This window comes from Cyrtonyx montezumae, unplaced genomic scaffold, assembly GCF_038088225.1.
Source record: "Cyrtonyx montezumae isolate F1298 unplaced genomic scaffold, pur_monq_1.0 scaffold_13, whole genome shotgun sequence".
Classification (NCBI taxonomy): Eukaryota; Metazoa; Chordata; class Aves; order Galliformes; family Odontophoridae; genus Cyrtonyx; species Cyrtonyx montezumae.
The window spans coordinates 27,484,867-27,500,607 of NW_027071859.1; the positions used below are offsets into that span (position 1 = coordinate 27,484,867).

The 15,741-nt window shown below is 37.3% G+C and overlaps 1 protein-coding gene across 5 annotated transcripts in view; it reads left to right on the top strand.

The window, feature by feature from the left end:
* The window catches only part of SMAP1 (small ArfGAP 1), a 90,537-nt gene that overhangs the window by 62,388 nt on the left and 12,408 nt on the right, over positions 1-15,741 (top strand). For all 5 annotated transcript variants that reach the window (XM_065730894.1, XM_065730895.1, XM_065730897.1 and 2 more), the window contains 2 exons: positions 5,517-5,601; positions 12,563-12,693. In XM_065730894.1, the coding sequence (XP_065586966.1) occupies positions 5,517-5,601; positions 12,563-12,693 (216 nt within the window). The remainder of the gene's footprint in view (positions 1-5,516; positions 5,602-12,562; positions 12,694-15,741) is intronic.

Here is a 15,741-nt window from a genome sequence, read left to right on the forward strand (position 1 = left end):
TTATTTAGTAGGAGATTTGCTATAAATGAACACGTGAGGGAGAAACAGATCTATAAAATCAACCCTACACATCAATGTGTAAACAGAGTAATTAAGATTGTTACTTGCTGATTTATTTGGTTTCAACTGATTTAAGAAGTGTTTCACATAGATCAGATTGAAGCAGAATGGTGTTATTTGTATTATAATGGCAGCAATTAATTGTGAGAGCTCAATGAAATGTACTATCAAGCATTGTTTGGTTGAACTGAGACCTAGTAGGTATGAATAAAGCTTTTATTTTTGGCTGGTCTGTATTCTTACAAGTCCTAATTTTCAAATTGAATCTCAGATCATTTTTATTATCTCACACAATGAGTAAACATAGACTTAACAGGAGTGGAAACAGCCATTCAACATTAAATGTAGCTTGCTACATTTGGTGAAATGGTTAACTTTCTTATCTTCTGAAAAGCAAAATTAGTTTTCTAGAAATGTTATTTTAGTCTTGGAAGGATGTGGTTGAAATTTGAGTGAAATAAAAGTCAAAGCTCTGGCTTGCATTCAAATTTAAAAAATTATCTTAACCACAAAATGTTGGCAAATGAACATGATCAGCAGTACCTAGTGTATGGATTAGAAGCATACTGGTGAGTGCACTCATAATAATGAAAACATAAATTCAGCGTAAGTCTTTAGAAAAACAACCTTACATAAAATTATTTAAGCAGGTTTATGCACTTGCTTAAAGAGTGTAATAAATTACAGATGGCCTGATTTTATCTACAGTTGACTGCTTTTTCACAGCAGTTAGGACGAGAATTCTGTTTGAATGGCTTCTTAACCTCAAAATGTTAATGTTGACCAAGTTGCAGTGTAGATGTATGTGCAGGTTGCCAACACTTTATGTTCTGTCTACTGATTTCAAGACAATTAACTTCCAGCTAAGGTGTGAGGAAGTTAAAATTCAAACCATCATTTCTGTATTTCCATTTCATGTAACTAGGTAAGAGACTTCTCTTCCTATCTGTAGAACATACTTTCTGACCTGTTCATTTCATATGTTAGAGGTAAAGTTAGGAGAAATCCCTAACTACTTGTAAGTATCTTCTCTTTAAATACTGAAAGATAATGTATGTTATTACCTAAGTACTACTTACGAATAAGATTGTAGTGCTGTGTTGTCATAGTATGTTTTCATGTATTATAGAGCTTCATTTGGGTGTAAAATTAGGAGTTGGTGGGATATCACTGGATAGTAAATAGAAAATTGAACCAGAGCAAAAAGTTGAAGAGGAAATTGTTTCCATGACAGCAACTTTATCAATTTTAATTATGCAAGTTTGTTTGTCTTATTTTAATAAAATGTAGAGTCTATTATCTAAGTTTCTGGCAATTAGTCTGCCTTCTAAATATTAAATCAAAATTAAGCTATTTTATGAAGGGGTAGAATTTGTATTAGTCTCACATAACACAAATAGTATTTTCAGAACACTAATAAAGGGAAATTCAGACAGTGGGGGGGGGGAACTACTATTAGTATGAGTTACTCATCTCCTGTTAAGTACATGCCTTTCCATGCCATCCCATGCATGCTGGCGTGCCTCTTGGGATACTCATAACTGCAGCCTCTGCTGCAGTAAAACTGTTGTTTCTCCCAGTTTTCTTTAATATATGGAAAATGAATGTCACACAATATTTCTGCAGTAGATGCTTTTACTTTGTATCTGGAGTGATCTTCAGAGTAGAGTTACTAAGGTTATCTCTCAGAGAATGGGCTATAAACCAATCCTTAACAATGATTTCCATACATTTGTTGTTATACCTCTCAAGATGGGTGAGCACCTTAAAAATTACTCAGTGTTTGGTGCTGCAACTGCATTGCTCACATCCTTCCATCGAAGGATGCTTTAGCCCCTTCCAACTGAAAAGTTAAAACATTCTTAGGGTCCCTGAAAGCATGGAAGTTCTTCAGCTTTGGTGAGAATATCTGATAAGTGAATGCTTGTAGCTGACAGATTTCTGTGTGCTGTGTCACTTGACAGAATCGCAACAGAATGGTTGAGGTTGAAAGGGACCTGTGGAGGCCATCTCGCTCAGCCCACTGTTAGAGAGTCACTCCAAATAGCTTTCACTGTCTCCATGCTGGGAGCCTCCTCAGCCTGTCTTCGGCGACGTGTGCCAATGCTCTGTCACCCACACAGCACTGCGGTGCACCTGTGCTACAGTTGGTGCTCATTGCTTCCTGACCTGGCACTGGGCACCGCTGAGCAGAGTCTGACCCTGTCTTCTGTGTACCCTCCCTTTAGGTATTTATGGATGCAGATGATCTCCCCCTGGGCCTCTCCTTCTCTAGGCTCAGGAGAAATAGTTAAGTAGAATGTTGAGAGGATAGTGGTGGGGGGAAAAAGCAATTAAAAGTTACCACGTTTCAACTAGATATTATCTATGCAGTCACACAAAATGATAAAATCCATTGTGGGCCTTGGTAACAAGTAAGTATTTTCCTGCTTCTCTGCTTAAGAGGTTTGTGAAAATACTTGCAAGAAGTTCCAAGATTTGCTGGTCTGAATTGCCGTATAAAGGAATGCAATACCTGGCTGAAGAAGTGTTAACTTGAGTGGATTATTGTAGCCGTCTCTAAAACAGGCTTAGTTTTTCTTAGGACAGAAACTGAAAGGAATCCTACTTCATCAGAAATCACAAGCAGATTTTTGTCGTAGTATGTGACACTGCTCTAAAATACAGTAATTTTTAGATAAAACATAATACTAGATTAAGCAGTACCTTAACAAAATGTCACTGCCTTATGCAGTTTCTTTTACCCGTTGCAGGCTGCTGTGCTCACTGTGCGCAGTATTTAGCTTTAACATCTCTGAAGACCATTCCCTACATAAAGCTTAGTCATGTGTGAGTCCTGTTGGAACGAAGCTACTAAACACAAATTAACCATCACATTTCTCTTGAGGATTTGGAATAAAATTTTCAGACGGCTCTGATGTGATTGTTCTTCTTTTCTGGAAGTTTCAGTGCCTTGCTTGTGACAGAATTACGTAGGTTGGAGGGGACCTATGCAAGTCTTCTGCTCCAGCCCCACAAGCATGGATGAAATATGAGTTGATGGATGGCGTGCTTTTTTGTTTTTCAGACTGAAGGTGAAAACTGGCTACACATAAAGGAGAAACTGATGCTTTAACGAAGCATCTCCATCAAAGAAATAACAAATATTTGCAGTATTAACAAGCATGAAAATAATTCAGCAGTCTCTTAGTGTAACTAGCTATGAAGTAATCTTAAAACCTGTTCTTTAGATATTGGTGAGGGAGTAAAATAGGAAAGAAATTGCTGATCAAGAAGTAGAACAATAATATTGGAAATAATATTGGAAAAAGGTGCCTTAGAGAATCTATCTTAATTTCTATACGTTGCCTTATCAGACTCTGGATATGCAGCTAATGATTATTGAGAAAGTTCATTTAATAAAGCAGAAGAATCAAGTACATGATTATTACTGTATTTTTATGTTTAGATTTAATAAAAGTTTTTGGGTTGTTTTTTTTTGCTACAATAATAAGTTCTAAACAAAAGGAACTGCTATTTGAATGCCATCTGTTCAGATTTACTAATGTATGCAAAGCTGATGTGTTTTCTGTGAGAAGTTTGCCCTCTTAGCCAACCCTGTTAAGCTTTAATTTATTACAAACCTACACATTCAGATAGTTACCATAAACCTAATCTGGAATAATGAAAACTTACACATTTAGTGTAATTCTAACGGTTTTACTTTTCAGTTTAAAGTTGTTGTTCTATACTCAGGGATGTTTACTGTTCAAAGGAAAAAAAGTCAATCTTATGAATTCAGTCACCAAGTCAGAAACACTTTCTTTTTACATTCTCTGTGATCCATGGTGCTCCATACAGAGCTGGAGGAGAACCAAGTTTATATGATAAATTCTGTTCTCAAATAACCTTAGCAAAATCTGATCAGTATTTCTAACAGTAATTTAGGTTCTGTGGTATATTTACAGACATACACTCAGCTGTAGAGAACCGTGTTTTGTATGATCAGTTCTTAAAAATCACTGATGTGCAAAAGTTGACTTTCAGAAATGTGCTTTTTTCTCATACAAAAAATATTTATCTGCAGTACTGAGGGTCACTCAAAACATATGCTGTTCTTCAAATAATGTGTTCAAACATGGTACTTGTAGGACACTTCAGAATCAGAGAAGCCATGGAATATTTTTCCAGCAGCAGCTTCCAGTTTATTCTTGTGCAAAGTACATAGAGTCAGCACAAGGACTTTTTGCAAGAATGAGGAAATACATCTCTAGAAGATCAATGGAGATGAGTTTGATGAGTTCAGGTTCCCATTCCCTGTCACTACAGAAGTGGAGTTTGTTTCATTGGAGATAGTTCCCAGAGAATATCAGTGGATGCTTTCTCATCTAAGAGGGGTGTCGGTACATTAGGCTGTTCACTGTAGCTGTCTTTGATTACTCCTGGGTTTTGTCACTGCTCTTCACAAACATCTAGCTCACAGCTCTATCCTGAGTTTGCAAATAGAAGAAAGTAAGGAACTACATAAATAACTTCATACCCATGTGCAGAAGTATGTTACGTAAGTGTAAAATTCTCCTTATGCTAGATTTAATGACTTCAGCAATCTTGGGGACTGTCAAAGGCGGGCTATAGGAATGATAATGGTGGGAGTAATGTGGGATCTCTTGGTCTCAACCCAGTGCCCAGCCTGACAGTGCTTTTTAACCATCACTCAGTCGTTGCTTCTAGTTAACTGCTGTGCTCACTGGTTGACCAGTCTGCTTCACATGCCCGTGCTTTTGTGAAGTAAATGCATGTCAGGTGCACACAAGAGAACATGTTTGCCATGTCAGTACTGTAAACCAGTTTATTTTAAAAAGTGATGTGCAGATGGATTAGGATGATCTGCCAAACAGTGGTGTGATGTGGACTATAAACAGATTCATGAAGTTATTTTCATAATCAAATTTCCTGTCAATCCACTTGCCTTCAGACTTAGAAAGAAAGACTGAAAAAACAAATTATGTCCTTCTGTGCTTAGCATCCATGAAGTCTGCACGTTCTGCTGATACTGTTTTCAAGAAGGGTGAATAGTGTCAGTAGTCTGCTGCTTGTTTTTTAACATAAGCTTTTGAAAACATGAACCTTTGTAACGCTGCAGAATGATATAGTTTGGAGGTTGGTCAGTCAGATTAGAGACAGATTTCCACCTACTGCATGATAAGCAGTGGCTCAGTATAAGAGTTCAACTGTTTTTAAAATTTGTTCTGCAACTCTTATTTAAGTAAAGGAGTAAAATTATGTTTTACAGTAATATGCCTCGTCTTTTATGATCACAACTGCAATTTGTCTCATTACAAATCAAATTCATTACAATAAGCAAATACAGAAAAGAGCTTTTATTTCTGGTATTGACGTAGCATCTTTAATGGGAATTTTTTATGCATCATATCTTTTCAGAAAAGTTAACTGAATTTTTTTTTCCCCCTCTAAAGCCGCAGAAGAAAGAAGATCAGCAATTAGAAGCTAAAGGAAGTCCCAAAAAATCATCAGAACCCACTGTTGACCTCTTAGGGCTTGGTAAGCAATGCGTCTTACCTGTCTTTCTATGGAACGTGTATGCATCATTTTAAATTTTAATAAATATGTTTTCATTTTCTCCGTGCTTACTGATACCATTAGCTGAATTTGGAAGCCATAACATTGAGTCTGTGAATTTAAAACTCCAAAGGAAAATGCCATGGGGATCTGTGTATATCAATACTTGCATTTTGCTAGAGAGAGTAATGAGCTCCTGTGGGAAGGGGAAGTTATCAAAGTGATCTTCAAAGGGCTTGTGGATTGTGATATTTCAATGTTTATAGTACAGGCATATTTTATCGTTGAAATGCAAAGGTAATCTGAATTGTATTTCTCTAAAATGCCTTATATGATAAAATCTCTATCTTGGTTAAAAGAACAACAAAGTGACTGTAGCTGACCCATATGTGCTAAAACATAACGCGCTGGGTATTGCAGTGTTGTGAACCTACTGCGACAGTCGTTCAGCTTTACCTTATGCACATGTTGTTTACTTGTCTGGTAGGTAACCATCTATTTGTTGTGTAAATAAATGGTTTTGGACTCCAATCATTTTCTCTGCACCATCTGCCCGTAGGATAGCGGTTTTTTATACTTTTTCTTTGCTTGTTGAAGGTTATGTTTGTATAAACTGCAAGTGTGTTTGCCCATTGGATAAAAAAAACATAGGAGAACAAACTATTGCAATAACTTTTTTTAATCCCTTTTATTGTCTAATGCTTGAAGTTTTTCTACATATTGGGAGTGGATATTAGAATGTTCAACGTTTACTGATGCACTAATTTTTCTAGATTTCAGCATAGTATTGACAGGGCATTGAAGGAGGCAAATAAGTCTTTTAAATATAATTACTTTTCTAGCCTGTAGTACCAACTGGAATTTGTATGAAAATAATTTGTTTTGTTTCCATTTTAAGATAATAATGTTGCAGCAGAGCAGAAAGTACCATCCCTGTTCTAGAATTCACGCTGTCAATCAGAATGCAATTTGTTTTCCCTCTGCATGCAGAGTGGCTGAAAAATACTATTTTTGTACTGCCTGTGTATGTGTCACAGTCCATATCTCATCTCAAGTAATATGCAAGCAAAACTTAATTAACAGGAAAAGTTAGATCGTGGATATAGAATCAACCTGTTAAAAACAAAAGTAATTGAGGCTTCATGGAAGGCCAGTCCTTTTTTGTTTTCCTTTATCAGACTGATATCCTAATTAAGAATTCAAATTTAATCAGTATGTGGTTCTGAGATTGTCAGGCTTCTGTAGCTTGTTAGTTACGGTTTGAAAGGAATCTTGCTAATATCGTTTTATGATATGATAATGAACTTGGATTATATCGAAATGTAATGCACGGTAGAAAGAGGATTTTAATTGTGTTCAGCGTTTGTGGTTCTCAAGTGTAAAGAAATGTGGTGGGATATACAAAGGGCAAAGTTTATGATTGTAGCAAAAAATGATGTTAAAGGAGGGAGTGTTAAGAAGTTTAAATAACAAATTGAAAGGCAGTGTAATAAGCTAGTATCACTTGGAATCCACTGAGCTGCAAACCAGATGGATTAATGAGAGCAGACCTGCATAATTCATTTGGAGTTATCTTGTAATTAATTCCCCCAGTAGGCTGCTTGTTATTAGTTTGTTGATTCTGATAGCATTAAAAGAAAGATCACTTTAGTGCAATACTTTAATGCAATATATATGCCTTATCAAACAGTTTTAGAATGGGTGTGATCATATAGATGGTTCTTCTTGCTGAGTGGACATTCTGATTTCTAATGACAATAATTCATTCTTAGGATTTTGTTTCTGCAAATTGAGAACAATGGTAGTTTTTATGAGGGTGGATCAGAATTATTTGTAATAATTTTAGTGGATCACAATTCATGCTGGAAGATTTCCAGCTTTTTAAGCAGCCAGCCTCTTGTGTTTTCTTTAGAATGCATCTGTGCTAGCTTTGAGTATGAAGTTAATTTTTTGGGTTGTGAAGTTAACAAAACTTTTTGTGTTTGTTTATATGTCTGCTGGGTTTTAATGTTAACCTCATCAGAAGATAAAGAAACTGTGAAACAAGACTTGCCCTTAGAAAACAAGTGGCACATGTAACTGGACTAGATAATTTTCTGAAAATAAATTATTATTATTATTATTACTGAATGCAGCATCCTCAAAGGAGTATTTTTCACAAATTGAATCTTTAAAACTTGTAATAGCAGCAGAGGCATGATGTCATTGGTGACTATACTGCCATGTTAAGAGTTTCTGCTGAGCCTTTTAAAATTGATTCATGTAGTTCCCTTGAGTCCTTTTTAAGAGCAGTAATTAGGTAGTGTTTGGAAATTTAGTTCTTGGTGGTCAAGTTACATAAACATTTGTGCCTTTTGGCCTTTGGTTTCAGAGTACTTTTTAGCTCAATAATCCACAGATACAGAAAATTGGGAAATGAACATGTACAAGCAAAGTATTATTGTGCTCTCCACAGATGATAGTGTTACTTAATGTTGGTACTGTGCAGCCCCAAATTCTTCCCCTCACTTCCCAAGCTATGAGAAATCACAGTTCACTTCTGTAGGCTAAAACTGACACTGCTGTTTTTTAATGATCTCTACAATTAGTTGTATCTTCCCCACACTGAAAGAGTACACTGCTGAGAATGTGAGGAATTTAATGCAAAAATTGGTAACACGGGATTTTATAACATTAATTTTTAATAGGAGAATTATAGGAAACTTTTTTTTGTTTGAAAGTCACAGCATGTGAGCCAAAGTTCTTCAGGATTTAAGTCATTGTCAGTGCACTCCATCTCAGCAGTGTTAATCCTACTAATCTTCTCTGCTGCTTGGCTAGCTTGGGGTTTTCTCTTACAAGTTAGGTGTTTCCACTTACGGCAGACTGATGAAAGAAAGATAGCTTTAAAAAACATTTGTAAAAAAAATGGTGTTGCCTCTATGTAGGGTAGAGGGATTTATATAGTATTACTGATACATTAATATCATGCTTAGGTAGGTATACAGTGTGTCATCCCAAATGAAAATATATACAACCACTTGGTGCATGCAGCTTTGTTAGCTTTCCGGTTCCCCACATTTTATTTTGAGAAGCATTATACAGAAGAGGCCTCCAAATGAATAGTATAAAGATTTGGATTTGTACTAATAAATTTAAACAAGACTTCCTGTTATAAAAGTTGAAGCAGCATCTGCTGTTGCATGGTATGGCAGATAGAAGTTGTGTATTACCTGTTATATCGTTGTAAAGGTAAAAAGGGAGGGTTTTGGACTTCTGGAGGTAGGAACAACAACAAAAAACAGCACCTGTTGACTTTCCACATTACCTTCTCCAGCTGTGTGTGACAGTTCTGTCTGTGGTATGCTGTTGTTGTGGGGGTTGTGCCACGTCTTGTCCTTCATCCTTAGCTACTAGCGTGTTCTCCAAAGAAGCAATACAAGTACTGTCAATTGGCAGTAGTTTCAGAGTAACTCTGTGGTCATCTCCCTACGACTTACGTAAAGCTATACATTTCTCACAATACTCATGTAGGCCTGTATATCTGTTTTTGACTCATTCCCAGGCATGAATTGCAGGCATGTTTCCTTCTCTCCTCATTAAAAGCTGAATGAAAAGTAATATAATAATTTAGAATTCATAACTCAACTAGAGCATCTTTCATAGGCTAAGTAAGTATTTTAATGTTCGGAGGGAAAAGAGGAAATACGTTCCAATCAATGGCCTTGGTGCACTATATTTGGGAATATCCATAATCTCTATAAATGTGTAAACTATTGCACTGAAACACAAGTTTGTGAATGCCTGCACACGTACATTCATGTGTATTTTCTATAAATAGTAAACAAGATTGAAAACAGTTTTTTTTCTACATTCTGAAATTTACCTCGTTCTGGAATCTTCCAGTTTCATGGTGGAAAAAATGTTTTAGGATTCACTAAATATTCCAACTGCTGCAGTTTTGAGAAAGGAGTAAGACAGGGTCTCCTATTAATTTTATTCATGCAGAGCTAGAACTGTGTTGTAAAGAGGCTTTCAGAATGTCTGATTTCTGCAATGATGCAGACAAATATTTATTCTTACTGTAAAATTTTTTCAACCTTTTACTAAAGGTTGAAAGCACGTACATTCTCAAGCACCACTCTTAGAGAATACCTATAGCTGTTAAAACAGCTAGAAAAAAGCTGGGGTTTCATAATACTGATTTATAACCAGTGTATTAACTGCTTGAAAAATACTGCACTCTTATAATTGTGTTCTACCGTGAATGTTTTACATATGTGAAGTGCTTGTTTTACTAAATAATTATGTGTAAATTTAAAGTCTTAGATGATAAACATTTTTAGATTGAGGGAAACTGAACCACTCTGGAATGTAAGACTTTTTCTAATACAGATGACTCCCTGAGAAAATGAGAACATTAAATTATTAATTCCAGGCAGTCCATTTGCATGAAAATTATACACTATTCATTCCTAAATTTATCTGAAGCAGTCAACCTTTTGGGAGATGTTTTTGGAACTGCTCTGCCTGCAGAATGACCTCAAATGAATAGAGTACTTTGAACTACCAGAAGCTCATTACTTACTTGACAATACATTTATTTGCATGCATCTTAAAATGCTGTTGCGGACAGAATGATGGATCAGATTATACATGCGCTGTCCACTGGCTTCCAGTCATCAGAAATACAAGGAGGAGACCTTCATAGCTAAGGTATAAACAGCTTTGCCATGGTCGTAGATGACTTCATTTTTCAGCAGTCAAAGTCGATGTGGGTACTTAAATGGGTATCACTGAGTCCAATGTCAATTCAAACCCTATGTCTGAGAGCACTGTCCAAATGCTGATTGAACTCTGTCAGCTCAGGACAGTGCCTATTGCCCTGGGGACCCTCTGCCAGGGCCTGACCACTTCTGGTGCTGAACCTTTTCCTAACCCCCACCTGACCTTCCCCTGGCACAGCTCCGTGCCGTTCCCTCTGGTCTCTCATCACAGAGCAGGCCTCAGCACTGCCCCTCCACTCCTTGTGAGAGCTGCAGCTGCTATGAGGCCACCCCTCAGCTCCTCTACTCTGGGCTGAGCAAACCCAGGGACCTCTGCCACTCGTCATGCACCTTGCCCTCTAGAACCATCTTAGTAGCCCTCCTTTGAACACTCTCTGATAGTTTTATGGCATTCTTATGTGTGGTGCCCAACACTGCATGTGGTACTCAAGGTGAGGGTGCACCATTGCAGAGGAGAGCTGGACAATTGCTTCAGTCCTTCTGTCATTGTTCAGTTCATTGTTTACTTTTAGCATATGAGATCTGATATTCTGAAGCTTCTCCTGTGGCCATTTTGCCTTTGTGGAGTTCCTTGGTTGCTCATAGTCCTTGCAGACAGTTTAATTATTCTCCCAAGCTTTGGGGAACTTTGAGCAAGAGACACACGTGCTGAGGTTTCATTTCTTGTGAATCCTACTTGCTTCTGTCCTTGTATCCCTGCCATCAAGGTGTTTTGTCACTGGTTTTGCATGCCTTTGCTAGCATGTACTATTTGATCTGCATTTCACATTGATAGAAGAGGATTTGAGAGTTGGCAAATACCAAGCTACTCATGATCCTGATTGATAGTAAATCAAATTATAAAACCATTTTGTGCACCTGAAGAAGTCACTAAAGATTTGCAGACCAGCACCCTTCTACTTGGTTGTTTCTTAATTTCCTGTATGGAAAAGGTGCAGTAAAAGCCTACTGGGATTTTCTGTATACCAGAATCAATTCAGACCTGCAGTTTGTATAGGAACTATAGCTGCACCTACTAAGACATGAAGGTTAGCGTCTGTACAGTAAGTAAGACAAAATACAGGAATAGATTCATGGTGATAACTTCTAATATGTACCACCTTGCCAGATTTTGACATTTGTGACTTATACGTTAACTTTTCAAGTAGTGTCAGACTCTGTCTTTAGAATAAATGTTTATATTCAAGGTAGCCAAAGCAGGGTAGGATCACTTCATCAGAGTGTGGTGGAAGGCTACAATAAGAAAGCATCTTTTGGTGGGGATGTTCTGGAATGATCATTTCAGAATGCAGTGCCTCTGGTATGAGCTAACAGCTAAAAGTCCTGTCAGATCTGTGATGGTTTCCTCAGTCAAGTGATTTCCAGGCTGATGAAGTGTGTGGTGGTGCTGTGAGGCTCCTTTGTTCCAGCCTGTCAGTATCCTGGGCTACTGGGAAGGGCAGTCTCCAGTTGCTGGAAGTGCAGTGAGTTTACATGTGACTGAACAAAGTAATGAAAAGTGATAGTATTCTACATGCAAGCTGACAGATCTTGCTATAGTCTGCCTGTTAATTGTGTTCTTAAACAAACAAAAAAAAGAGTAGAGGAGCAAAAGGAGATCTTCTAAGTAATAAATATACTCTTTTGTTCTATGTTTTTTCCTTAAATTAAAAAATAAAAGTTCTTCTGTGTTGGTTCTTTTCCATGCTGCAGTTGTTTCAGAGATGGAATTTATTACTTTAAATAACTGTTGGAAGATTCTTATGATTTGCTTTTAATTAAACTTTGCATCCCAGGAAAATAAGTTCTTACAGCTTAGGAAAAGAAGGAAATGGCTGTTTTATGTTTAATCAGCTGTTTTTGAAGGTCCTTGATGCTTTTTGAAGTTAAAAAATGGTGATTTGTATTCTTTGTTTTAAATTTGGAATACAGTAATATGTTAGTTTGTAAATGTACATTGGAAGTTTTGAAATTAGCTACACACATGATTTCAAAACAATAATAAAATCCTTTGACTAGAATCCTAGGTAAGTTAAAATTTACTTTACAGACACTTTGAATAATGAGAACAATCGTAGAATTGGAATATGTATGAAGGTGGTGATGGTGTGGTGGGCAGCTTCAATTATTTTTTAATTACTTATTGCTCATAAAAATGCCGATTTTAATTTCGAATGCCATTCCATTGTCTTTTCAAGATGGTCCAGCCGAAACATCTGTTGCAAATGGAGGCACTGCTGCTGCCACCACAGCATTGAATGATGACCTGGATATCTTTGGCCCAATGATCTCTAATCCTTTACCAGCAGCTGCTGTACCTCCAGCTCAGGTAAATGTTATTTAGTTTTGTCTTTGTGTAAATATGGGTGTGCACACACATATTTCTCTTCAAGAAATTGTTCATGTGGAGATTCAGAGAAAATAATTGCGTGCTTATGAATGCTTGCAGCTGGAGACTCTGGCTGTAATGCCTGTGTTTTTCTCACCTCTTTGGGCTTCCCTGGTATCTGGATGAAGGACTGGAGATACTCTGGATTTCTTCTCTGATTCCTCCTCATTATCCAACTGAATTATATTCTGACTTCTTGTTTGGTGGTAGTCATAGTTTCTCCTAGTTTATTTTTTATCATCTTGTTTTTCTCTTTTTTTTTTAAATAAAATATTTTTTATGTATTTTTTCCCTCATGTCCTCAGGTCATTGAGCTTTAAATCATGCTTTCTATGGGCTTCTTATCCCTGCCTATAGCAGGGGGGTTGGAACTAGATGACTTGAAGGTCCCTTCCAACGCAAACCATCTTATTTTTCTATGATTATTATTGCTTTGTAATGCTAATACTTGGAAATAATACAGCAGATGCTTCTTTCTTAGTCCTAGTGGAGATTTGGAATCTCAAGTGTATTACTCAAATTAAAAAATGAATATCTAGAAAAACTAACCTTGTTTCCAGGGTTGATCTAGCTTTTGTTTCATCTTGAAACTTGTATGTCATACCTTCCTCAAAGAAGGGACAGCATAACTCATGCATGTGTCATGCTCCTTTCGTAGAGTGATGACAGTTTGAAAGATGCCCCATTGCCTGGCCTGCTATAACTAAGAAAGCCTCAGAGAATAACGTGTTGGTGCTGAATGTGGCTGGTACAGATGAGAACACACTTGCACTGCCTTTCATCCCCAGAGCAGCTTCTGAGAGGGAGGCATTGCCCCACCTGTGGAGCCCTTTTAAGGTAGTTTAGAGGCTTAAGTTGGCAGAGGGCTTTTTGTGTTGCTCAGCTAAAGTAGAAAGAACCTCCTGTATTCTTGAGTTTATGGCTTGGGACCTATGATCTGCACTGTTTTTTCCTTATCCAGCGGTTCCGATAATATCAAAAATGGAAGGGATGATGATGGAAACTAATTCTAATTCAAGTGACTATCATAATTTTGTTTCAGGCGTTCAGTTTATCACTGTGGTCAACTCAAGGCATATTGCCATTGTCGCAAGATTTGACTGCAGTTTTTATTCTTTATCTTTTAGTCTCCCATCACCTACTGGCTGCTGAGGACCAGCTTTGTGAAAAATGCTAGGTAGGGTTTTAGAGGCTGAAATCACATCTCTTTTTAAATGTGAAAACTACAGATAAGGCAAGCTTCCCTGCATGCCTTCAGCCACTTGTAAATGATGAGGGAAATGAGTGGTTTGAGTGTGTTAGCTAAGACTGCACAGGAAATTGTTGGTATGGATTTTTTTGACTGTGTGGATGTCTGTGTTCAAAGTACCAGAAAGAACACTAAGTGCATGTTGTCCTGCTATTCTGCTGCCTTATGTCAAAATTGATCTAGATAAATCCACCTATAGAGCTAGATGTGTGAAAAGCAGTAAGCCATTTCCAGCTTCACTGAACTGTTTAATGTATCCAATTTTGTTGTAGATTGGGTAAATTGAAATCTAGAATCATGAGGTTTCCACTGAACCCCATAATAAACGGACCAGTGATAGTAACACATGGAGCGGAAAAGATTGGCTTCTGGTTTTCCCTTTTTCCTGCCTTTCTGATACTGAAAGTGGTTCTCTCTGAGTGTAGTTACTGTCAGTTCAGGACGAAAGGCTGTGGAGGTACAGGCCATGTTGCATAATCAATCTTTTTAGAGAGCTTTCAGAATTTCAGCTTCCTCTGTGAGCAAGTGATGTGACCTGCTGGCTAAACAAGTGATTTAGCTGTAGAGTATAGGGAATGAAAAAGAAGTTGGTGTGGTGTAACCTGGCCGGCAGCTCAGCACCACCCAGCCACTCACCTGCTGAAGTGATTGGATGGTGATGATTGCTGATGGGTTAAATAGCAAACTGAATGGTGTGTGTTAGTAGTTGAAGGAAACAGATCGTTTAAAATGCATTTCTGTGATAAAGATAGGCCCTGGAACTCCTGTGTGTGGGTGAAATGTTTTGATATGTGTAGTTTATCATTTCCTGTGCTGCTTTCTAAAACAGGCATAGCACTTAGTAAATACATTAAGAAGCATTAAAATGGAAAATATTAATATCAATATTTGGTATTACCTTGATTGTATTCTCTGAAGCCTGAACATTACTTGCAGTTAACAAACCAGTTGAGATTTGTGTTGATAGTTTGCTTTTCTCTCAATGCCACAATCAGGAGTGGTGAATAGAACTTTTATCAAATACACAGCGTCCGGCAAGATTTATATCTTGGTTATCTTCCATTTTTATCAGTAATCTCAAAGAACATGTAATATAAACAGATAATTTCCCCGGATTAGAGACAGGGAAATGGGAGCAGCAGGGGATGATTAAATAGGTTGCTCTGCAAACTGGAGAAAAATTCCCTTTTCTTCTCCATCCAAAAAGGCCTTACAAGTCCAGATAGAAAGATAGAAACATAAAAACAGGGACTGGTTTGTGTTGGAAGGGACCTTTAAGATCATGGTGGCACCTAGTCTGGGCACCACTTCAGGAAAGGTGACAGTGCCTCTAATTTGTCAGTGGTATGAGTAGACTGCAATATCTTTCCCTTATAATCCAGATACAAGTTGGATGGGATTCAGAGCTGAGAGTTGGGAAAATGCTTCAAAATAGGATTTAGCATTAGGTTAGGATTTGTATTCTTATGGCATGGTAGAGCACAGAGGTGCATTATTTGAATGTTTTGCTACGGACTGAAACACTGTGATGTCTGAAAACCTCAGGAATTGTGACAATTGATGTAGCCAATACATGATTTTAAATGAAAACAGAAGTGCTTATTTTTCATTCTCAAAGATGACTTCAGCATTCAGCATTCTATTGATTTTTAACTCTCCTTTCAGATGTCTTCATTACAGTCTTCAGAAACACTTCAAATATTTCTTCCTCCTATTCTGTATGGCAGGATACAAATAAA